Consider the following 24,242-nt stretch of genomic DNA (forward strand, 5'->3'; position numbering starts at 1 on the left):
AATGGATCGCGATGAAAATACATAAGCGGATAAGCGACGTATTCATCTGAAGTATGATTGTTGTAATATAATTTCATCTTTTTGATAAAGCAAAGTACTCTTCTTAACAAACGCAAGCCTTGCTAAGTAATTGCTTCAATTTATAATAATTCAAGACTAATATTACGCCCTGGTTTTTTTTAGAAAATAATAATGTAAGCTGCTTTACGTGGCAATAAATGCGGTTTCTGAGAATAGAGATTACGTACAAATCGCGCGATGAATGCCTAATGTTCGGAAGGCAAGATAAAAATGTTCAATGCTTGCAGTTAACACAGAGGCGAGATACGACATGCTGCATCGCGCGTCCTCGCCGTCATCGGTGCCACCGATACCGCCCGTGCCACCGACGGCAGTGGTGAGGGTTCATCCACGCCGGTCTCACGGGAATCACGCGGGGGGCACGCCACAGCGACAACCGCAGCCACCGCCGACGTTGCCGGAGAAGGCGTGTCGTGCCACCGCGACCAGCTCGACGACGAGTCAAACCGGGGGTCCGAGTAACAACGTGCCTCCCGTACCGCCGCCCTTGTCGGCGCCACGGCCGCCGAAGGCTAGCAAGGAGGGTGGCACCCGTCAGGATCACCATTACGAAAACACGATCGTGATTTCCGGCACGAGTCAGCACGTCGTGAAGAACATCAATTTGGAGGCGAACAGGGCACGTCTCACGGCACTGATGAGGGCGAGGGATGATCCGGGTGGCGGCGGCGGCGGCGGTGGTGGTGGTGGACCGGTGACCAAGTCGGAGTCGGCGGCGTACGAGAACGTCAACGTCGAGCATATCACAAGGCTGACGGCGCTCGGTTTCGCGCCGGACGCCGTGATCAGGGCGCTCGGCATCACCAGGAACGATCTCGAGATGGCGTGTGACATATTGCACGAGTTCGCCACAAAATCCTCCTGACCAGGTACAAACAAACGACATCAATCGCAACGAATGTGTTGGCGAATACGAAGCGCTATGAACGGCATACGTTCAAGCCGTGCAGAGTGAATCTCAGAGAGAAGTATTTTCCTTTCCGGGTTCGCGAATACTTCAACTCGGTTTATGCTGAGTAGCGACCACTTCACTTGGATGTGACGAGTATAGCCCGAACAAATTAATTTATATCGGTGTCGTCCCTCGCGCTTCGTGTATCACGCATCTAAAATATCAGATTGAGATATTACCACACGAAAATGATTGTAATGTTAAGGATACATATGATTGATCTAATCGCAGGGCCGAACACTGAGGTCTCATGACCGGCCTTACCTGCCAGACGGTACTTTTGACAGGAAACACGCGCGAACTCCTGCAAATCCCACCTCTGATGCGTTCGCGGATACGTCGCGCGTTTTTGCCGAGCGTCTCATCACGTACGGTATCGGCGGCGTTCCGTTTTACGTCTTAAAATGAGTGAAAAAGACACGCTTGCGAGCGGACAGTGAGCGTTGAAAGAGTCATCGGAGTAACCGTGGAGAAATTCCGACGGAAGGTCCTTGAAGCATTCTCAAGAACGTCGAGCATCGTGCACGTTTCATGGATCTTTCCTCGTCGCATATCGACTTTCGGGCAGCCTTTAACGAGGCTCGAAACACAGGGAAGATTGTGTTCGCATCGCGAATGATTTTGCGCGCACGCGGCGCGCAAGCGGCAGATGTAAATAAAGGTGACGGCCGACCAAAGACAGCTTGCGGCTGCCGAAGTATGTCTTCACGAACCACACGTGTAGCACGAGCAGAATAGCGTGTCCCGTACTTTCCTTATTTATAGTAATCTCTCTACTAGGCGTAGTTACTATTTCGTTCCTCGATATACTTAAGATAAAGATTAATTGTACATTTTGCGCAAAGAGATTTCGCTTGCACGTACGTCGGAAAGCGCTCCTCGAAAGTCTTCGGTCGCTCGTTTTCCACATTTTGTATTATATAGCGTAATCTCACGACACACACAACGATGTCGGCCCGATGTCGCGTTGTTCCGGGATCGAAAACACGTTTAGAAATTACACAATCAATCGAAGGCAATACAATGTTCTACCCGTATATTCTATATAGAGCATCGGTTCGCTAGACACTTCGCTATATAAATGTGTAACGATAGTACTGACCGAAAGTACGTTAGACGAAAAATGCCTGGAATATAATTTTGTAATCCCTAATCTATACCGTTCCCTCATCAAATTAAAGCGTAGTAGCAATATATATATGTGTATATATTGCTATTTAATAAATATTATGTATAATGTCTCTCCTCCACACACGTGTTAGCGCTGCGTAATTTACACGCACGCAAGATAACTCGGGGAGAATACAAAAGCGACAAAATATTATAACGATTCAGGTGTATAAAATTGTTAATTCACATTCGTGATTTCTGATCTTAGCTGAGAGAATTACGTCGAGGCACGATTTAGCCTTAGAGAGTAACGCGCACAATATATTGGCACATCCTAGATCCGAAATCTATGCCGAAGCTTTTTCGTTTTTCGCACACGTGGCGAACGTGCGCTTACACAAATTACGCGTGTCCACCGTATGTGATATATATCGGCTTCTGATCGCGCTGAGTAGGAGGAGAGGAGGACAAAAGTCGAACCAAATTCCGAACGCGGAAAAGCGACGTGCCGAATATCAAAAGTTCGCAGCTCTGACAAACTCGAGATGAGAACGCACCTCGACCGCGCGCGACTCGATCGGGGAAGTTACGGATATACTGTAGGATCGTGTACATACGGATCTTAATGGAGAATACTCGAAAACGAGAACAAGTGTTCATCAGGCGACGATAATGAGGCGTACTTGGCGATGACGAGTGGAAGTTCGTTGCACGGTCGTGCTAAGTCGAGAATAATGCCGTATCGAGATACACCAAGCGTATCGCTTTACATTAATTTACGCCTTCCGGTAGATGCTCAAACATAAATGCATAATTGTTTCGTCCTGTGCGAAAGGGCAGATCTGAACAGCGAGATAAAATACTCAACGACAGCGGAATCCTGCGCGGTTTTGCCGCAGCTTGCAAAAGCGATCATTCGTCGTGACGACAAGGAGGCGTTTGCGAATCAATTCTGGAACGACGATGCAAACGTCCGTTCTGCGTGTGTTCTACGCGACGGTTGCACGACGAAAAGTTATAATTACTACCTCGCGATTATACCAAAGGTATTATACGATGTGATCGTCCGATATAATACAAAAACGTTATCAGGTGTGTCGCTCGTTAAACGTGTTTAACGATCATTCTAACGCGTTTCGCGCGCACACACACACACACACACACACATACACACACACACATACAAGGCGAACCATCGTATAGTAATATAATTAATATATATTTAGATACGATATTCAATGCTGCTGTTGAATTTCTTTCTTATCGCGGAGAGGCGCGTCTTGTCGGAGCGTCGCGCGCTGTTACGAAAAGCGGGCACAGTTCATCCTGCAAACTCGAGTGACGACCGTAGCGTTACGGGAGAATCGCCAGTGTCGAAATTTACCGCGCGATCCCGTCGATATTGAGAACCGATGCACCCGATAATTTTATTCGCTTCTTGTTGTGCACCTAATCGCATCAGTCGCAGCATCGCCTTCCACCCTTGAGAAGAATTTTCAGCCTTCATCTTCGGATTCGACGTTCGCACGGGTGCATACGGTAAAATTAGGTGTCCTATTTTTCTACATTGTATATTCTGGTCGTTGTGTACTGTATAATGTACCGAGCACACGCGTGAAAAGCGCTCGAGGTATGCCGGTGCGCACCTCGAAAACGGGGATGAGGGTTCCGACACCTTTGCGCTTCTCATCGCGCGTTAACGTATGAAGATCTGACGCGGAGTAACGTTAGTCGACACGACACGCAATTGAAGATAATACATAATGAACGTAGAGATTGACTCCTTCGTTTTAATTATTCGCTGTAAAAATTGTTTTACATACTTCTCGAAATAAAATAACATGTCGTTTATAACATCGCGCGTTGTTTCATTGCGAGATTATACCTTTTTACAGACAAACCACTCGTTACATTCTATTACATTATACACAATGTGTTACATTGCTACAATTTGTCTCGTTATTTATTATTTAAAATATCGAGAAACCCTAAGAACACACTAGAAATATATTTTGTACTATTCCTTAGGAAACGATTCCGGAATTACGACGATGATAATTCCACCCGCATTCTGTTATATCTTTTTATCTCTTCGTCAGTAACTGACGGTACTAAATCGCGAATAGCATCTGAAAAATGGCGCAATTCCACGATAACATTGTCCTTAATTACATCTTGCTCTTCGACGGGGGGGTGATCCTTATTGGTTTTCTCGATTTCCTGATGCTTCGCAAGCATCTCGCGTACGGCGTTGAGCCACGCGTTGGAAGAGACCGAGTATAAATCCGCGCCGGTGACGTTGTCGGGCAATCGATCCACGACCCGTTCCAATTCCCGTCCGCTTTCTCGGAACTCGAATTTACGTGTCTGCGCCTCCAAGACGCTGAGTTTAGACGGACGATCAGAGTGGATACCAACGTAGAGCATCTTATCGAATCTTCCCGGTCGAAGCAGCGCGGGATCTATGAGATCGGGCCTGTTCGTAGCTCCTATGATGAATATACTGCCGGACTCCTCGAGGCCATCCATCTCGGCGAGTAACTGGGAAACCACGCGGTCCATCACGCCGCCGCTGTCCCCGCTTCTACCTCGATTGGGCGCCAACGAGTCCAGCTCGTCGAAAAAGACGATGCAAGGAGCCGCGGAACGCGCGCGCTCGAAAACTGTGGAACAATGAAAGTAGCTACTTGTTACTTTGCTCCTTGACTAAAGCGAATAATTCTTTGTTACAGGTTTTTATTATAGCTTTTTATATTTTTTTCCTAAGTAAACGTACTTTGTCTTACGTTCTTCTCGCTTTGACCGACGTACATATTTAGGACTTCCGGGCCTTTAATCGACAAAAAGTGCATCTGATACTCCGTCGCTACTGCTTTAGCGAGAAGAGTCTTTCCGGTACCGGGCGGGCCATACAATAGTAATCCGGATTGTCCAAAACCGAAAGCGTTTAATAGAGGCAACTGAATCCTGCGCATAATCTCGTGTTTTAATTCTGCCAAACCGCCTATGTCTTCCCAGTGAACTTCCGGCACGCGTGGAGCGCCTTTGCTATCGGAGTATACGGACTGCATATATTCTGAAAATATATTTTCTATTATACTGTCCGCACAAAAAACGAAATGTTGTACTTTCAATTTTAACAAAATCAAATTCTGATTTTTTTACATAAAGAAAAGATATATTAAACATAATTTAAGAGTTCAGAATTTAGAAGAACGTTTCTGATCTCATTAAAATCGATTGTAAGGTAATGTACCGTAAGCTCGATCGAAATCTTCTTTTTCCATGGGAAATATGCACTTTTGACCGTGCGACGTTAATTTGCACCGAAATTTAGCTGCGTGCAATGACAACGCTAATAGATCCGCGAATTTAAAATCCGAGCAAAGACCAGCTACTTTTGATAGATCCGCGGTAGTCGTCAGATTCCTGTTAGACAGCAGCCAAGATATCAGTTCCGCTCGTTTGCTCTGATTTAAATGCTTCACGTGAATCGTCTCGATAAATATCCGTTGCAGTTCCGCGGGTATATCAGTCTCGTCCGACGCGGCTACGATAATCAGAGGAAATTTTCGGCGTCTGTTGTACAACGCGGTGATTTCTGCCGAGAAGGCAGATATGACCCTTTCATCCTTTTGGCCTTCGGCAGTCTTACCGAATACCTGCGAAAGCGCCGTTTAACTTACGATCAAAAACACAAAATAATTCAAAATTCAATACGACGTTACTCTCTTCAACACACATACTTGAACATTATTTAAATATAGTATACATGGCACGCATTGTTGCGCGTTTTGCAGCGTTATGCGAAGCTTAGCTTCGGTCTGCGCTGACGTTAAAGTCTGCACCTCCACGAAGTCAACATCGAGGAAGTTCAATCCCAATCTTTTGGATGCTGCTCGAACCAACTCGTGTTTACCGCAACCCCGCGGTCCCTTCACAAGAAATACCGGTCTCACGTTCAATCGGACGTCTGCAAGATCCATACAACGATAAAAAAAACAAGTGTATCGATTATAGTACTCGAACATTATTAAGCTCTGTAAATAGATGTAAAGATTATTGTTTACCCTTTTTCAAAAACGGCGTTACGCAAGATTCTAAATGTTCCAAGGGTTCCATTAGAGCCGACGGATATTTGCGATTCAGCGATTTTTGCGCCACTCCGTTTCGCCGTAAAAGTGCGCTATCGGGAAGCGAGTAAACGCGTTCCCGAGGAATATAATCGTGAACTTGCGTTTCCTGAATGAGCGTTGACTCTCCGCGCACGACGTAGCAACTGTTAACGCTACTGCTGTGCCCGTTACGATTCACTTTTAAAGCTCTAACTATAAAATACATCGCAGTGATTCTCAAGGAACCAGACGAGTAAAATTCATCCTGAGCGTGTTCCTTCGCGTCGATCCTGAACATATCGTTCACGTGCAAAAATCGAGGATGTAAGAAGTAATTTTGTAACATGACGTCTAGCGTTTCGGTCGGGCAATCGTACGGATTGGCGATTAAGGATATTCTCGCCTCGGTCGCAAACTCGATCGCGTCGTCTTCCAACGGTACTGAAAACAGATCGCGCAAAGCATTAATTGCGCATCATCGGTTTAAATTCCGACTCGTCGTTGATCGATCACGACGTGAGTTTGAGAATCGCGGAAAAAACATGCCAAACTTACTTAATTCGCGCGTCTCCACGTTTATGCCGGAGTGAAATTTTCACTATTAAATTCACACGTTTCGACAAAATATTACATAATACGGTTGAATCACAAAATTATCGTGCGTAGTACGTTTCTATATACTTTCGATTATTACTCTAACATTAATTATATTCACAGAATTATAAATAACTAATTATCTTTTTACGTATTTTTATATTAAGTTTGGTAACGTCCAAGATGTGTTCGAAGATGTGAACGATTTAAAATTTAAATTGGAAATCCGATAAGCTGGTAGATTTTAGATTAAGTATTACTTCAATATTAATTATATTCACAGAATTATATAAATGTTATCTTTTTACGTATTTTAATTAAGTTTGGCGGCCAAAGATGTGTTAGACGATTAGAATTAAGTTAACAATTTAAAATTTAAATTAAAAATCTAGTAAGCTGCAGGTACTTACGCATGAAACACGAGCCTTCCAGTTGTTCGCAGCGAAGAGCTTTTCGCAGATTGCGCTCCATCGTTTCAGAGATTAGAACAATGTTTTCACCAATATCCGGCACGGATATAATCATTAATTTATATTTCGTCATTGACGCCATCGAGCACACGTTGAACCAGGCGGAATTTGGCGATTTCCTCAAAAGCTGTACATTTGCTACCGCACAGGAATCACAATCGACGTATTCGTTCCACGTAACTTCCGGATCGTCCAGTATACGTTTTAAAGCCGCGTCCGGCAATGTGGCCCACTCGAGATCCTGCGTGGACAATCTTTGAAATCTACGGTGCAGATATTCCAGGAAAATGTAGCTCAGCACGTAGTGCGGATTTTTTCGCATCGAGGTGTTCGTTATTCCCCTGACGATTCCTTTATGGTACAATAACGTAGAAAGCATCCTCTGACGTGTCTTATACATCATTTGTACGCAGGAATTTTTTTGTTTAAACTATTTAGATTTACAACATCGCCTCGTGAATCCTTCGATAAACGGACCTGAGATTAAAAAAACATAATTAAAAAAATATATATAGATGTTTTCTTTACACAATTATATAGTCATGTGTCTCTCTCTCTCTCAGAATTGAATAATATTAAATAAAAGTGCACATGTATTATTTTTATTGGGCGCATAAAGTCTAAAAAATTATTTATTGTCTCAGTTTTCTATCAAAGTCACGTTGGATTTATCGAACAAAAATAGATAGCTCTTTGCCGTAAAAAGTGTATAGCTGTTGAAACTTTCCCGCGCAGATGACTTTTGTCTTTCTTCTCGATAATTATCCCCCTTATTTTTTTTTTAATTTATCAATAATATCATCTCTGAAATGACAATTTTCAGATTGCGACAATCTGAAACAAATGCAACAATTTGAATTTTAAAACCTTTCGAATGCAAGCGAGATATATCGATTCGATAAGACGTCAACTTCGAGAGTTGTGCAAACAAGGTGCGCGATACGAATCGTCATCATGCGTAATCATTTTTTTTTTTTTTTTTTTTCAATTGCAGAATTACAAATAGTGCATAATTTTCTTCAAGAAAGTTCCATCGCGCGCAAGCGCGTGGCGTTGTAAAGATTCCTCTTTTTCTCTCCCTATTCGACTCCTCCCTCCCATTGACACGCTTACAAATCATTCAAAATGGCGATCTTTCGAAAACCCATCCGCCCACCGAATCCGCCATGTAACGATCGGAGCGATATTGGAGGTTACGTTTAAACGCGTCGATCAGTTCGCGGTAAGAGAAACAAAGAAAGAAAGAGAGAGAGAAAGAGAGAGAGAGAGAGAGAAAGAGAGAGATAGAGAAAGACATGAGTCGAAAGTGAAAATTGAAACCGATTAAACCTAACCGAAATGGTATTAAAAAAATTGGTATTTTCGTCGGAGATCTAGCGTTATAAATACGGAACGATGCGTAAACGGTTTTCGCGCGCGCCGCGAAACGACCGTCGAAGCGTACGTCGCTGGGCGCTCCGCTCCGAGTTGAGAGTCACTGACGTACCCAATTTCGGCACGATCCCTAACCGAGTTACTATATAGGAGCAGGGAGCACAGTAGCGCGCAGGAGAGCTGTCCTCCAGGAGGAATCGTCATGCGAGGTTCGTCATCCGAGCCATCCGAGGCTATCGGTAAATTTCGCGCGGGCCATCGGGCACGACGGCTAAACCGCGGCTGACTTCGCGAGCCGCGAGCGCACGCGTCACGTCGTCCGTCGTCCGTCGTCCGTCGATCGTGGCTCGATCCGCGAATCGAGACTCGAGACTCGAGACTCTCCGCCACCGCCACTTGCCACTTGCCGGCGCGAGGCGCGAGAGGCAGAGGCGACGCGACGACGCGACGACGCGGGGCGACGCGAGAGGCGCAGCGCGGGACGTGGCGGGACGCGAGGCGAGAGGTGAGCGAGACGCGAGACGAGAAGTATATCCGCGGAGAGTGCACCATTGTAACCGAAGGACAGTTAAAACCGTTGGTGGCGGTTCTTCCCCCCCCTCTCCCGCCCCGCACCGCTCGAGCCGTTAAAGCGCCGAACCTAACCTAATCCGTGGCCCGATAGCGTCCTTATTGGAGTTTTCGGGGCCGAGTTTCGTTCGAATTTAAAGGTCCGGCCACGGATCGCGGGACTGTTGTGCCAGAGCCGCGGTAAGCGAGGGTGTGCGCGCCGTCCTCCCTCCTCCCCCCCCCACCTTTCCCCGAGCTCCCCGAGCACGGGCTAATTCCCCGCGCCCGTTACTCGGCTCCTCCGCCGATCCGTGTTATGCCTCTCCGCGCGACGTCGACGAGTGTCGAACTCCGCGAAACTCTCGGGGAAACGGTAATCCCGGCGAGGGAATAACAATCGCCCCCCCCCCCACGTATCGCGCGCATCCCCGGTGTTCCACTGACATTCGTAAAGTAAAGGATGTTTACATTTTTATACGTGTATAATCGTATGATCAATTGGGATGCCGCCGAATATTCTCTGGTACTGTTTGCGTTAATTGTGGAACTTTTTGTTGTTTTGTCAGTGTATAAGGAGGTCTCTGAGCGATAAAGGCAACAGAGTCAGAGATGGATCCTGCGACGGTGATAGCACTGTGCAAGGAGAATATCCAGCCGTTGAGGTACGGGCGGAATGCCACTCAATTGGGAACCGCATTGAGGGCGCAGGAGGACACGGATGCGCAGCAGTTGTTGCTGCAGGAGAAGCAGTGAGTGTCCTAAAACACAGATTTAACGACGCTTGCATGCAGCTATAATTCTACATAAACTAACAAATGATATCTCGCATAAATGAAAAATATATCTTATAGGGGATTGCCAAAAATAATTATTTATATATTTTTATTTAGAATGTATGAGGATGCGATTAAAAATTACGAAGGAGATGATCCTTTAGAGAACTGGTACGAGTACATTCTCTGGGTGGAGCAGAGTTATCCAAAAAGTGGGCATGAATCCCATATTGGAAGACTCTTGCAGCAGTGTTTGGCGATATTTGAAAAGGATGTAAAATATCATCAAGATCGCAGATATATACGTTTGTGGATCAATTATGTGAGTAATATCTTACGCAAGCTCAATTGTATGGTTATATATACATATGCTATATATGCTAATAAGACTTGGTTTTCAGATAAGCATGCAAAAGAATCCTTTGGAGCTGTATCAGCTGTTGCATAGCGGTGGTATCGGAATCAGAGTAGCGGACATGTACAGGGCCTGGGCTTTCGAGTTAGAGCAAATTGAGGATGACAAACGCGCGGATGAAGTTTACTTAATGGGACTGTCCGTTCATGCGGAACCATTTGAGGAATTGAGCCACGCTCACCAGTATGAATTACTACTTTTTATACGATATCTTAAAGTCAATTAATTTGTTAAATGCTACACGATAATACTTACAATGTCATTTTTTAAATAGAAATTTTCAATTTGCTGTGGCGCGCAAAACACTCGGACGTATCGACGAAAGAAACGAAATTGCTTTATATGAACAACGTCAGGCTTTCAGTTCATTAAGAGCGATAAGAGCTGGTAAGAGGGTCGGCAGCGTACGAACGGGTCATCGCGTACGCGATTATTATCCTGGGACTATACCCCAAATCTCAGTTTCTATGCAGAATACAAAGCCCAATTCTAAGATACAAATATATCAGGTAAGATAGCTGTATAAATGACGGTTGTAGTGCAATATAATTTATTGTGTTTTAAAAGTAAAAAGTAAATTGTAATAAAATATTAACTTATAATTTAGGATGACATACCTGGAGAGATAAAGGGTTCGAGCATATTAGATCATGTACCTATAGAAGACATGGTACATAAGGAGAATACCATCAAGCCTGGACCATGGAACAGTGGGAGCAAGAGAGGTCCATTAATAGCTCCTACCGTAAAAGCGGGCTTTAAGAGTAAGAACGATGATAATAAGATACGCTTTTTTAATTTAAAGCGACAAATTATTGCGGAAAAGCAATGAAGAGGTTTTCTTATTATTTATTTGCAGTTCACGAAGACCAGAACGATGACAGTAACATGGAGAAAATTAAATTATTCCCAAATCACGTACCTTTTTTTGACGGCAGTAAATATCATGACTGTTTGAGAGTGCCGGTGTATGTAGCGGACCCAATAGATTCAAATATTGTACAAAAACCACATTATCCCAAAGAACTAGTTTATGCCAATAATGTCGACCGTAGTATGGAGGAAATTAGAGCACAGCTTTATTTGGAAAGGTATTATGCTTTTGTAAGACATAATGAGAAAGCTATTTGATGTTTGGTATATCTTGTAAAAACATTATTATTACTACTATAATATACGATCAATTATTTCACACAATAATTATATAATACGATAATTTTACACAGAAGGGCGCAATTTCTGGAAAAGCAACATGAAATGCCGATGGTTTGTTTACGTGAAACTGGTGGAGAATCCCAATCTCAGCTCAATAATTATGAAAACATGTATCATCTACAAGAAATAGAAGAGCAGAAACAAAGAAGAGAAGCTGAGATCAGTAGGCAAAGACTGGCCGAGCAACAAGAATTGCAAAGGCAGCAATATGCTGCTGAGGTCGAGAATCAGGTTTTAGAGACCCAACGACAGGAAGCTGAGCAAAGAGAACTGGAAAGATTAGAGACCGAGAGAATTGAAGCCGAAAGACTCGAAGCGCAACGAATGGAAGCCGAAAGACTCGAAGCGCAACGAATGGAAGCCGAAAGACTCGAAGCGCAAAGAATGGAAGCCGAAAGACTCGAAGCGCAACGAATGGAAGCCGAAAGACTCGAAGCGCAACGAATGGAAGCAGAATTGAATACACAACGGAAATTACAGTCGACGAACTTTATGCACCAGCATCACACTTCATCTTTGCCTGTTGACACCGAGGAACATTTGCTCGGACAGAGTCTCACTGTAAACACGAAAGAAGCTATTTCGGTTGTGCAAGGTTTGTGGCAATCCCCAGATGTGGCCGTTAATGCGTCACGCTTTCGTAGTCCTCCCGTCGCACCCAGAATGGTAGATTCGAGAAATAAGTTGTCATTCGACATACACATGGATAGTTCTATGACTCAACATGCGATGGTCAGTAACAAACATCATCAAGGATACAATGTACAGGTTTATAACGATCAAGAGAATCATCAAAGTTATCATACGCCGCATCAAAGTTATTCTGGTCAGGATCAACATATTGGATATGGGAATCACAGTTTGCAAAACAGTTATCATTATCAGATGCAGGTAAAGAATTTAAAATATTTATATACTTTGTTTTCATATTAAACATGTATATAAATACATCTACATTTTTTGTTTTGTATTAGATTTAACGAGAGTCTAAAGTAATAAAAGTAAAATGTGTGTGTTTCTGTTTGAAGAGGATCTAGTAGTAAGAAAGTAATGCGAATTTTTTTATTACAGCAACATCATGATCATCAAGTGCAGCAGCCGCATCCTCGGCAGCACCATCCCCAACATCAGCATCATCATCAGCAACATCAGCAATTAATTCCCTCGCATCAGCAAATGCATCCTGTGCATCATCAGTCTCTTTCTCATCCGCAGCATTTACAATCACCTCACGGTCAAATGCCGCATCATCAACCGCACATTCATCATCACCAATCTCCGCACAATCATCATCACCAGCCTCCGCACAATCATCACCAATCGCCGCACAATCATCATCCGTCGCCACACAATCATCACCAGACGCCACACAATCATCATCACCAGTCGCCACACAATCATCATCATCATCAGTCTTCGCACAATCAACATATTCTACATTCTCAGCAACCGCAACACGTGCATCAACATATGCAACATATACAGCATCCCGTTTACAGTAGCATGTTACCCAATGATATCAGCTATCAACAGTATTCGCCATCAATAGAACCTCCGATGCTGCAGCAGAATATAGAACCGCAGAAACAGTTACATTTCCCTCCTTATACCGATCCTGACATTGAAACGAACAAACCATACAGAATGCCACCCGAATTACCCTATATTAAATCGCCTGGGATGAATCGTAAAGACATCAAATATCTTGAAAGCGCGGAAGACAAAGAGAACGCTATCGTTGTGGATTATAATGGCCCGCTAGAAGAAAATATGATGCCCAAATCAGACGAGAATAATCTTTATATAGACGAAAGCTTGGGCATAACTCCTCTCTCGACCGTTAACGAGACATGTTTTACAGAAGCCTTTAACGCGCCGTTAACGAGCTCTACGCCAATGACTAATCATTTCAAGCCATCAGAATACAGATTAAAAGATGACTCACAATTTTCAAGTCAGAATACTGTGCCCCAACCGTATGTATTAATCTGGTTTTTACTTTTTGGGGTACGTGGTGATACATTTAATTTAAGTTTTATTTATGTTGAACAGAGTTGCAGAAGCACCCAACGTCGAAGGTGGCGATGATAAATTAAGCGTAATATTGGAATCCACGCGAGAATATGTATCAAACAGTTCAGGGAACAGTAGTAATTACACCAAATCGACTGGATTGACTTTTGCATTGACGAGAGAAGATATGATTCCTTTTAAAGAACAACCTGTGGATACAAGTATGTATAACAATTTTGTTAGTAACGAGTGCAATATATTTTTATTTCTTGCATTGTGTGTATTTAAGTTATAGTTTTTGAAACCCACTTGTTTACTAGTTATTAGTAAGTAAATGATTAAATATTTTGTACAAGCTTTTTATTTTATTGAAAAATATGAAAATTGTTTAACTTTGCAATTATATATAAAGTTGTAGAAGAGGAATCCAATGAATCTCTGCTGTCCGTGAATCAACCTTACGAACAGAAGCAATATGCACAAATCCAAGCTGTGCACGCTCAAAGTCCGCGTACAGTACAACGACATGTTGATCAAATTACATCTGATATACAGATTAACTGCGATCTAAGAAAGTCCATAAATTTGCAACTCAATGAAGAGGACAATTCAGAAAAAGTTGACACCATGGAGTGCGAGGAGCATGAACCTATGGAACAAGTGGAGGAAGAGATGTTTGAGCTCCCATCGAGAGATATAAATCCATTCGACAAGAACTTAATAGCTGGCCTATTGAAAAAAATTAAGTTTCCACAACCCCATCATGCAGATGGATACAAAAGAATAGATACCAATCTAAATAAGCTTGTGCCTTCTACCATGATTACGCTCGGTCAGTATTCAATTCATACCGTATTGTTATTGAAATATATTTACAAGCTTTATTTTTTGCATTAACGTATTAATGTAATATTTATGCTTGTGATTGTGCAGATACCGAAGCGTATGATTTGGAAAAGTGCCTTGGTAAAGGAATGTATGGAACAGTTTTTAAAGCAGTCAATTTGCAAACAGGCAAGGCTGTTGCCCTTAAAACGCAAAGACCTGCTTGGGTTTGGGAATATTATATCGTACGAGAAATAAAAACGCGTCTTACAAATCCACATATGGTACAGTATAACACAGATATAGTGTAACTCTTACCTTGATTCATTATTCATATTTATGATTTTTTTTTACTTATCAGCAAATCAATTCTTCCATAACATTGTGATAATATTCTTTTTCAGTTACGCGGCTTTATGGATGTGACAATGGCATATGTGGCTAACAATGGAAGTGTACTAGTTTCAGAATTTTCTAAGTTTGGAACGCTATTATCAGTGACGAATCAGATAAAAATTGCCACTGGCAAGCCTTTGATGGAAACTTTAACTATTTTCTTTACAATCGAGATGCTTCAAATTGTGGAGTACTTACATAAATGTCAAATAATACACGGAGACATAAAACCAGATAATTTTTTGTTAATGCGACCGTTAGTATACCTCTTTTTCTAACAACTTTTTCTATCAGATAAACAATACAGTCATTAATTATTTAATATGTAACGTGATGTTTTTAATGTTAATTTTATACAAGTCACGAAATCATTGAAAGCATTTTAATTAACAATTATTTCTGAGAATCTGATAATAATTTTACTTTTTTTGAAGAAAAAAGGTCTTTCCTATTTAGTAATATAAAGCATCATAAGAACAGAGAGATTAGCTGAATGAAAATTTATAAATAATCGATAACTCTGTCACATATTAAATTATTATAATATCTCTGTATAATCGCTTTATAATCCTCAACAGACCTACGCAAGATGTTAGGCCAACTATACAGTTGATAGATTTCGGATGTAGTATAGACATGAAACTGTTGCCAGAAAATACAACGTTTACGCAAGTTATAAAAACGGAAGATTTCACTTGCATTGAAATGCAAACTGGAAGACCATGGACATATCAGACTGATTTGTATTGTCTAGCGGCGACCAGTCATTGTTTACTGTTTGGCAATTATATGAGAGTATCTAACATAGGCGGCCGTTGGTTTATTGTCTCGAAATTACCAAGGTAACAATAAGCACATGATTAATCCAGAAAAATCGTATTTGTCGCGTAAGAAACTTTAATGCTGCGTATCGTTTTTGTGTTGCAGGTACGCCAAGAAAGCTGCTTGGGAACAATTTTTCACGGAGCTGTTAAATATCGAATCATGCGAGAAAATGCCAGATCTGGCGAAATTAAGGAACATGATGGAGGAGACACTGGCGCAAATGCCGGAGGTGCAAACGAAGTTTCGGACTTTCGTCAACATTCTCAACAAACGATAACGCTTGCTATATTCGATGATATGTCCCAATGTGTGCACATATTTAGCAAAGAACCAACGTGTAATAAGAAACATTAGTGTTATTGTGCTATTTATTATAAAAAAAAGTTAATACTACAGTGAGATAAATATATGTATCTACACAGTTATAATATACGAGAATGCACTTTACGGCCTGCTTCGTGGAGGCTTTACCAATATTCGTTGCTTGCACATAATCAATATTAATTAGGACCACTATGCAACGAGTCTAACCCCTCCAAATTGTTTTAGAAACACGAGATATGCGGAAGATTTATACGGTAGAGATTTTGGAAATGTACTTGTTATCTCAAACACGTATGCGCTCGTTACAAGTTACAAATTGTACAATATGATTTTAAAAAGAGATCTTACAAAAATTTGAATCTGTAAAAATAAATAGTACAATATGCGCGTGATACAGTATGGATCCAATTTGCAGGATGACATGCAGAAGTGCATGTATATTGAGTACTTGAGTACCTTGTATAGATAATTAATGTATATGTAATCATTGTATATTTAAAATAGATTTTGGCTTTAAGCCATTCGATTCTGTTGTCAACGGGTTCGTCTTACTTTCCAATATTCTCCGAAATGCACGAAATTACACTATGTCAATGATGTTAATTAATTATTTCGAATGTTCTTCCCAAAAATACACCATTACTTATGCTGATGCAGAACAGTGAAGGCAATTTTAATTTGGATATGTGCAGGCTTACTTTCGAGTGTCCACTAAACAGGCCTTTTATGTAATATACGTTTAAGTTAAGGCTTCCTAAATGTATGCGTATCGATAAATGTTGCGTTTCGATCTTAGATTTTATAACGATACACAAGAACTTTTGGTTGTCTCTCTGAAACGTAAATATTAATATAAATTATATATACATACACATCGGGACCAGTGTATGTGTATGTTTAAATAAATTTTAATCGACAACCTATCGTTCTTGTTTAAAAATTAACGAGACTATGCCTTATCTTACTTTAACGGTGTAACGTAAAGAAAAAGGATAATGTTCAGAGATAAGAGCCCGTACAAAGCTTTAAGATTAAAAACAGTTGAGACATTGTAAGATACATTTATTAAAGTCGATAACACCAAGATATAGATGTATATGTATGTATATTCCGATTTATACCTTTGATTGTCGAAATTGCATGTTGCAACATTAAATCTACCTGCAGTCTTAAAACCTTACGTTTATCATTTATCATAACTTTATATATGTGGATTTGTAAAATATTGCAAAGTTTTCAGTATTTTTTTATTAGTTTTTATTATTCAGTATTATTCATATTCCTGTTATTTGATTCAATCAATGCTTATTTGCACACAGTAAAGTTGCACACAGCAAAGTTGCACACAGCAAATCAATATAACATTTTCTTGAATAAAAATTGTTAATTTGAGCATGTATAAAAATTTTATTATTGTTATATATTTATCATATGATTAAGATCGGTTGGAAAGCAAAAAAGATAGCTTATACTTTTATAGCCTTATACTTTACTTCAAAATCGTATTTTTTTCTAGACGAAATTATTCGGTATAGGGCAGTTTAGAAATTAGCGATCCTCCCGTGGAGTTTTCAAAGAAATTCTGAATTTCAATGGTGACATTTAGCGGAGTCTGGTTGCTGTGTATATCTATATACCAAAAATCAATCAGATTCAGTTACATCAAGTGAATAGCAGTTGGGCATTATAGAGCAGATATTTGATAGATATAGCTTATATTGCCCTATATAGAAAATAGAACGCTAAATCGTTGTAATAGGAACGGAATTCACAACAGAAAGAAAAGAAGAATGCTTGCTCATATTTGTAATAAATTAGACCGTTACTTTAGCGATACTTAAATGTATTAATACATTTTATTTAGAGCGCATCAAACGTAAGAAAGCACATTAGCATTTATTAGCTACGCTTTCTCATATTCACATACTTCCTTCTTTCTATATCTGCTCAAATATGCTTTATTTTAATTACTGATTTAAAGAGCGCAGAGATAGCAGTTTCTTTTTTCATTTCTTATAAATGAAAGCTTCAAGGATACGACAGCTGTGACAGGCATTTGATGACGGAGGCAGGAGGCTGCATAATCGATATCGTTGACGAAATGGTCAAGACATCCTTAAATGTGTTTCAGTCTTGTACTTCACGGGACAGAAGATTTGGGAATCCTCGAAGATCTTTGATTACCATAGTCGAGCATTGTTGAATAAATCCAGCATAGGCTGACAAAGGTAATATTGATTCGCATTTACAATGCCATGGTAAACTGGGAATTACATATTTAGCAATGAAATGTGGAATATTATATAGTGTAATATACAACATTAAATATAGAATACAGATCGTAATATGTTTATATCTTTTTTAATTATACTCTATAAATAAAATAAGATATACGGAATGCTAAAATCAATAAATGTTTCTATATAGACAGACGTTTTAGATAACAATTCCAATATATGGAAATGTCGAAGATTATAATAATATTTTAAGATAATGAATTTTAAAATCTAAAAAAATTATACAAATTATACAATTGGTTCATTACCACGATATCAAATACATCAATAATTCTAGTTCCTCTTTGTAATCACTTGTAATGTAGGAAAGAAAGACAAGTAATTGCTACTGTGTATCAGTTTAATCAATTTTAATATGGAAATAACAAGAACTATTGAGCAATCTGTAGGTGATTTGTGGAACTATCTAATAAAATGAAGAGTAAATAAATGTTGAGTGTAAGTGATTTTTAGTACAAGTACATTTGTCTGCAAGTTGCAAATGTATATACTGCCATATAAACAAAAAAATCACGCTATGTAGATAATTGTTGAGTGTGGCAATGCAAAGTTAAATCCTGATTAAAACAAATAAATCACTTATATTCGACTTTTCATTTAAGTTATAACTTTTAATCTTATCTTTTATAGCGCAATTATGATAATTAATATAGTTTTATCCCACTCATATACTCCTGAAAAAACGCAACTCAAATTGCGTTACATGATGTATCTTAGGATCAGAGACAATAAGTAATGTGTGCACATATATATTTTCCAATTGAAAAGATATGTCCAAAGCAGACATATACGAAATACATCACAAGCCGTTAATTATAACTTTGATTGTGTAGAAGTAGAATAATCGCTAGATTATACTAAATCAAATGTATTAAATGTGATTTCCTGAAGCCAATGTACATGTGTTATTTAATCATTACAGTGTACAAGCGCAAAAAAGATATACAATGCCGACATATTCTTTGGTATAACAATTAGATATAAGCTCATCATTTAAGATGCTATTTATAATATCTTAAATTATTTTGATTACAAAATAATGCTCAGAGAAGCCAATTTGTACTAATTAGATATATTACATGTTTATAAATACGTCATAATTTCGAGAAGTATTAATATTAATGTATAGTTTTTTTCCTTGCCAACTGACGAATCTTTCAATAAATATAATAACGTGCACTATTAAAGCCTATCCTTAATTCATCATGTATTTAAATACCTTGTGTCTCATGTCTCTGTAAGTAAATTCTGAAATATTCAGAATTATTTTTGTGAAATAAAGATAGGAATATTCATTAAAATGGAATTATTTTTGGATCTTAATAAAGTAGTACAGGTAAAATTATCACTGCCATATTTGTATTGATATCTTTATCTATGGTCTACAAAACTTAAACGTATAACTCTTGTGTTATGTATTTGATATTAGAGGACTTGAGTTATTATAATATAAATTGTAAAAATGATTTTGATTCGTTTATAGCACTAATAACGTCTTCATCTTGAAAAAAACCATAAATAACGATACCAATAGCCAACATATGCAAGAAGAGATCTTTTGGTAAATATTATATAGATTATAAATCTGGTTAAATATAGGCCTTCTCATGGCATTGATTAATATATGTTTTATATAATCATCATCTCATACATCAATACATACATATATATATATAATGTAGTTTTAAGTAATTAGGTGTAAATCACGTCAAATCAATTTATTGGTACATCAGCGCCCATGAGCCACTACCATTAGAATGGAATTTTGATCATTAGTGCACATTATACATTACACAAAAAAAAGTACACAATACATATTAAACAAATATAAAACATTAAATCGAAGTGCCTGTCCTCTCCCGCTTTATCACTCCCGATAATTAATACATTACTTAATACAATTATTTTATGACGCGCTGCATAAAGTGGGAGACAAGCCTTTAGCTAAACTTTACAATGTAATTAAATTTAAATTATACTATTCATACTTTAAATAAATGTAAAAGTTTTTACATAAAACCTAATGGAATCTCACAGATACTGGTTTAAAATAATATTCCACATTATGCACCGAAAGTAAAACTATTACGTGATGTGCAAGAACAAAAATAATTATATATATATATATAATGATTATATAAATAATACGTGTATTTCAAGTTGTAAATAATGTCTGTTGCTTTAGAATTAAATCCGCCAGAAATATATTGAAGAATGATATAACTTCATTCGCGTATCTTTACGAGAATTTGTAAATAAAGACTTTATTAATGCTTCATGATTTTAGTGATGTATAACATTTTCGTCTTACAATAATCCTATTTATTACGCGTATAAGATTATTTTAACTAATAATAACACCAATTGTGTCACTTGTTACCTCATGACGCGATATGCGCAAAATTAAGTTGTACAAAGTAATTGTGTTCAGATTAAAATGAAGAGCAGGAGTAAGGTCAATTCAGATCGGAGAAGGATGAAGCGGTGGACAGATAAGCCCCAGCCCCTAGCAGCACCCACCACCCTGCGCACTACCTTGTCCACCAGTTCCTGCTAAACCTCCAGGACTTGTTGGCGAATGCTGTGGTCCAATCTTTATACCGTTTGCCTGTGCACGTCAATTATTGTATTGGTTTAGAAACATCCTATTATAAAGCATATACATACACGTTTTATAATACAACATCTCTTTTTCTCGCATCAAAGATATATCAAAGATGTATCAAAGATGTTTCCAGAAAATAATGCAAATGTACAATATAAGAGGAAACGTGACAAATATGTAATTATATATTATCACTGCGTATTTATCTGTCATTTCTTATCTTCTTTCACACTGATACGAGATAAACAAACAAAACATGTTCATATTTTGTGATTATATCAATATAAAATACTATTTTCTAAATTTTCTTATTATTAAACAATAATAAATAAAAAAAATATCAGAAAAAAATAACGTTAAAAAATACAAAATTTTGTAGAGATTTCGTTTATCTGACTTGTATATAAAATATACACAGATTAACTAGAAAGTGTCATACCTCATTATTAATGTCAAAGACTCCCTCTTGTATTTTTTCGTATATTTCTTTTGCCGTATTGATGAACGCTTCTTCTACATTGGCCGCAGTCTTAGCACTGGTTTCCATAAAAACAAGACCGTGCTCTCGTGCAAAAGCCTCGCCCTCTTCTCTCCTTACTTCTCTTCGGCTATCCAGATCACTTTTGTTGCCAATTAACATGATAACCATATTGGAATTTGAATGTTGCCTCGCATCCTCCAGCCATGTCGTAAGATGATTAAAAGTTTCCCTACGTGTAATGTCATATACCAATAGAGCACCGGCAGCTCCACGGTAATATGATCTTGTTATAGAACGAAATGCCTCTTGGCCTGCCTATAAAACGTAAATCGAGAAAACAATTAACAATATATTCTTCCTAGTCATAGAAAATTAAATAGAAAGAGAAAGCAAAATTTTATTTGCATCTTGGTAAAATGTTAAAATGAAAAGAAAGTAATTTCCTACCAAGAATGATTAAAAAAGTATCTCTTTAGATAATTTAAAACTATATAAATTTTTTTGTGCAAATGTGTCGACTTAAATATTTATTATTAATACAATTTCTAATTAAGAAAATCAATCGGGATCTCGTCGATAAACGTCAGTAATATGAAGCGTGATTTTAATTAAAGATAGTACGATTTAATTAAATAATTACAGTGTCCCAGATCTGTAGTTTAATTTGCTTGCTATCAATGGTGATCATACGAGCGCCAAACTCAACTCCTATTGTCAAGTCATGGACTGGCTGAAATCTCTTATCCGTAAACTGAAGAAGAAGACAGGACTTTCCAACTCCTATGTAAAAATAAATTCATATTTATATATATTACAATATAGCTGTGATAAAAAGTTTCATTATTATATATTCGATTAAACACAAAAAATTTCTCTATGCATATTATCTCGCTTTAATATACCCACAAGTTCTTGTATAATATATTCGCAAATATTGGGCTTACATAATATTTTAACTTTACGTCCATTGTTCGATACGGCGATCATTCGCAATAATTTATCAATTTTACTAAAAAAAATAAAATAAAAAACGATATTTTCTTACGTAATAATAAATATATAAGATATTTAATTGCAGCAGGGGGATAATTATAAGATACAACGTATAACGCGCTATTTATAGACGTTAACGTGAAAATCGACACGACAGCTCGTCAAAGTTGTACAGTGCTCGATCGGGGTGTACAAGCGGCAACAATAATAAATTAAACAGCAATATGATACAGGGCAGGGGAATACTCGAGATCTGTCGCGTCAAATATACGTTGACACGCGACGTATATATTAGAGAAAAGGAAGTAAATGCGCGTCAGAGGGAATCCTCTCGACGGTGGGTCCCGCCTCCGCGAAGCGGAACTATTCTCGGCGATTGCAAATCAGGCGATAAGTATCAGTCGCGCACCACGGAAATGAAAACAATGGGTCCTGTCACGGACGACGTAGAAAAGCGCCCACGGGGGGGGGGGGAGCGAAGGTTTCGCGGACGGTGTGCCCGCGTTGCTGCGCGCACGTCACACGTTTTATTTACCTGTGTCCCCGATAATGATATACTTGAACAGGTACGCGTACGACATTTTGGCGATACGCGAGGCTGACGAGACGCGCGCAAACAATCTTTCCCCACAGATGCTCCGAGACGAGAGACGAGAGACGAGATGAGACACACCAGGAAACAGAACTCGACTCCCTTCTTCACCCTTCCTCTATGACCGTCTCTTATCTCTTCTGCTCCAGCATGACGTCACGCAGGCGCTTCGGCAGGCCTCGGATCGCCTCGCGGCCCCTTCGACTTTCCGATAACCCCGCCGTCGTCGTCGCGACACGTCGTCGCGACGCGGACGCGACGTCGATCGCCGATTGGCCGACACGTCGGGAATTAGGAGCGCGTCTCTCTCGATCGAGGTCCACTGGGAGACGCGCAGTCGTTTGACTTTTAATTTTAGTCTGGATTTTGAAATACACCATTGAAATGACCACATAATTTCTCGAAATCGTACTTAAAACGATTTTAAATATAAGATCGAACTATATGAATATCCGACTTGAGATCCGGATCGCCACGTTTAGATATTACGAAATGACGAAAAGAGATTCTGGATCGTTTGGCGAAATATAAATATAATTTTAACGATAGTCATCCTGACATTATTGATATTCAAATTAAATTTTGTTTATGTAACACGTGCGTGAAAAGCTACGCGTAGCGTGCGTAATGGGCCACTTTCCACGCACTTGCAACATAAAATATAGGGTATGCAAGTCGTGCGTAAAGATGAAAATTCCCGGGTGCGAAGTTGACGCACGAGAAGGCGCAATTTTCATCTTATAGCACTTGTTGCACAAATAACTATTTATATGTGTAGCCTAAAAATGCCGTGGCAATCTTTGTTTTACATATACTCGAGAAAATTACAGCATTTTACGATAAATTTCGAATGAGAGTTCATGAAAACCGGGCTTTAGTAGAATTGATAAGCTCGAGACTAATATCGTCTTCAAAGCGATTAAGTATTTCGAAGCGTTCTCGCAAATTTAATGGACAACGAACAGGCTGATCTGTGCGCGACAATTAAAACTCTCCGAGGGAAATTGTGCGATCGCGTGCCCTTTCGTGTCCTCGCGCCCTCGCGCCCTCGCGCCCTCGCGCCCTCGCGCCCTCGCGCGCGGTCGGTCGATCATCGCGAATATCGAGTTGATCGGCGATCGGCGGCGCCATGATGGAAGAATACCATAGTATTAATACCATAGTATGGAAGAATACCATATAGTATTCTTCCATCATGGGCGGCGCGATCCCGTCGTAGATCTCGACCTCGTCGGTTGGCGGC

At 39.5% G+C, this 24,242-nt stretch overlaps 4 protein-coding genes across 13 annotated transcripts in view; 2 read left to right on the forward strand and 2 right to left on the reverse strand.

Moving 5' to 3' along the window:
- Cbl (E3 ubiquitin-protein ligase CBL) overlaps positions 1-3,999 on the forward strand; it is a 28,009-nt gene extending 24,010 nt beyond the window's left edge. For 4 of the 5 annotated variants that reach the window (XM_077403631.1, XM_077403794.1, XM_077403877.1 and 1 more), the window contains exon 7: positions 309-3,999. In XM_077403631.1, coding sequence (XP_077259757.1) covers positions 309-946 — 638 coding nt within the window. In that variant the 3' untranslated portion in view covers positions 947-3,999. The remainder of the gene's footprint in view (positions 1-308) is intronic. The other variant, XM_077403710.1, reaches the window with a different exon arrangement.
- Pex6 (peroxisomal biogenesis factor 6) lies at positions 3,914-8,951 on the reverse strand. Its single transcript, XM_077403321.1, has 7 exons — positions 8,809-8,951; positions 7,263-7,799; positions 6,214-6,699; positions 5,890-6,116; positions 5,400-5,805; positions 4,920-5,219; positions 3,914-4,806 (listed from the first exon to the last, which is right to left on the reverse strand). The coding sequence occupies exons 2-7, from the start codon at positions 7,723-7,725 to the stop codon at positions 4,187-4,189; spliced, it is 2,502 nt and encodes an 833-aa protein (XP_077259447.1). The 5' UTR covers positions 7,726-7,799; positions 8,809-8,951; the 3' UTR covers positions 3,914-4,186.
- LOC143895515 (uncharacterized) lies at positions 8,368-17,117 on the forward strand. Of its 6 annotated transcripts, none has more exons than XM_077403085.1 (15): positions 8,368-8,544; positions 9,812-9,994; positions 10,136-10,340; positions 10,420-10,616; positions 10,708-10,942; positions 11,041-11,197; positions 11,293-11,524; positions 11,660-12,539; positions 12,720-13,624; positions 13,701-13,882; positions 14,074-14,493; positions 14,595-14,770; positions 14,891-15,138; positions 15,461-15,724; positions 15,810-17,117. In XM_077403085.1, the coding sequence occupies exons 2-15, from the start codon at positions 9,855-9,857 to the stop codon at positions 15,982-15,984; spliced, it is 4,416 nt and encodes a 1,471-aa protein (XP_077259211.1). In that variant the 5' UTR covers positions 8,368-8,544; positions 9,812-9,854; the 3' UTR covers positions 15,985-17,117. The 6 variants fall into 6 exon arrangements, with proteins under 6 accessions (XP_077259211.1, XP_077259095.1, XP_077259147.1 ...); XM_077402969.1 differs by lacking the exon at positions 8,368-8,544 and adding an exon at positions 8,775-8,905; XM_077403021.1 differs by lacking the exon at positions 8,368-8,544 and adding an exon at positions 8,816-8,935.
- A 1,944-nt stretch (positions 17,118-19,061) lies between these two features.
- Rab2 (RAS oncogene family member Rab2) lies at positions 19,062-23,144 on the reverse strand. Its single transcript, XM_077406003.1, has 4 exons — positions 22,943-23,144; positions 22,055-22,194; positions 21,373-21,729; positions 19,062-20,936 (listed from the first exon to the last, which is right to left on the reverse strand). The coding sequence occupies exons 1-4, from the start codon at positions 22,986-22,988 to the stop codon at positions 20,835-20,837; spliced, it is 645 nt and encodes a 214-aa protein (XP_077262129.1). The 5' UTR covers positions 22,989-23,144; the 3' UTR covers positions 19,062-20,834.
- Between the last annotated feature and the right edge of the window lie 1,098 nt (positions 23,145-24,242).

This window comes from Temnothorax americanus, unplaced genomic scaffold, assembly GCF_048541705.1.
Source record: "Temnothorax americanus isolate GAGA-0224 unplaced genomic scaffold, ASM4854170v1 Scaffold1, whole genome shotgun sequence".
Classification (NCBI taxonomy): Eukaryota; Metazoa; Arthropoda; class Insecta; order Hymenoptera; family Formicidae; genus Temnothorax; species Temnothorax americanus.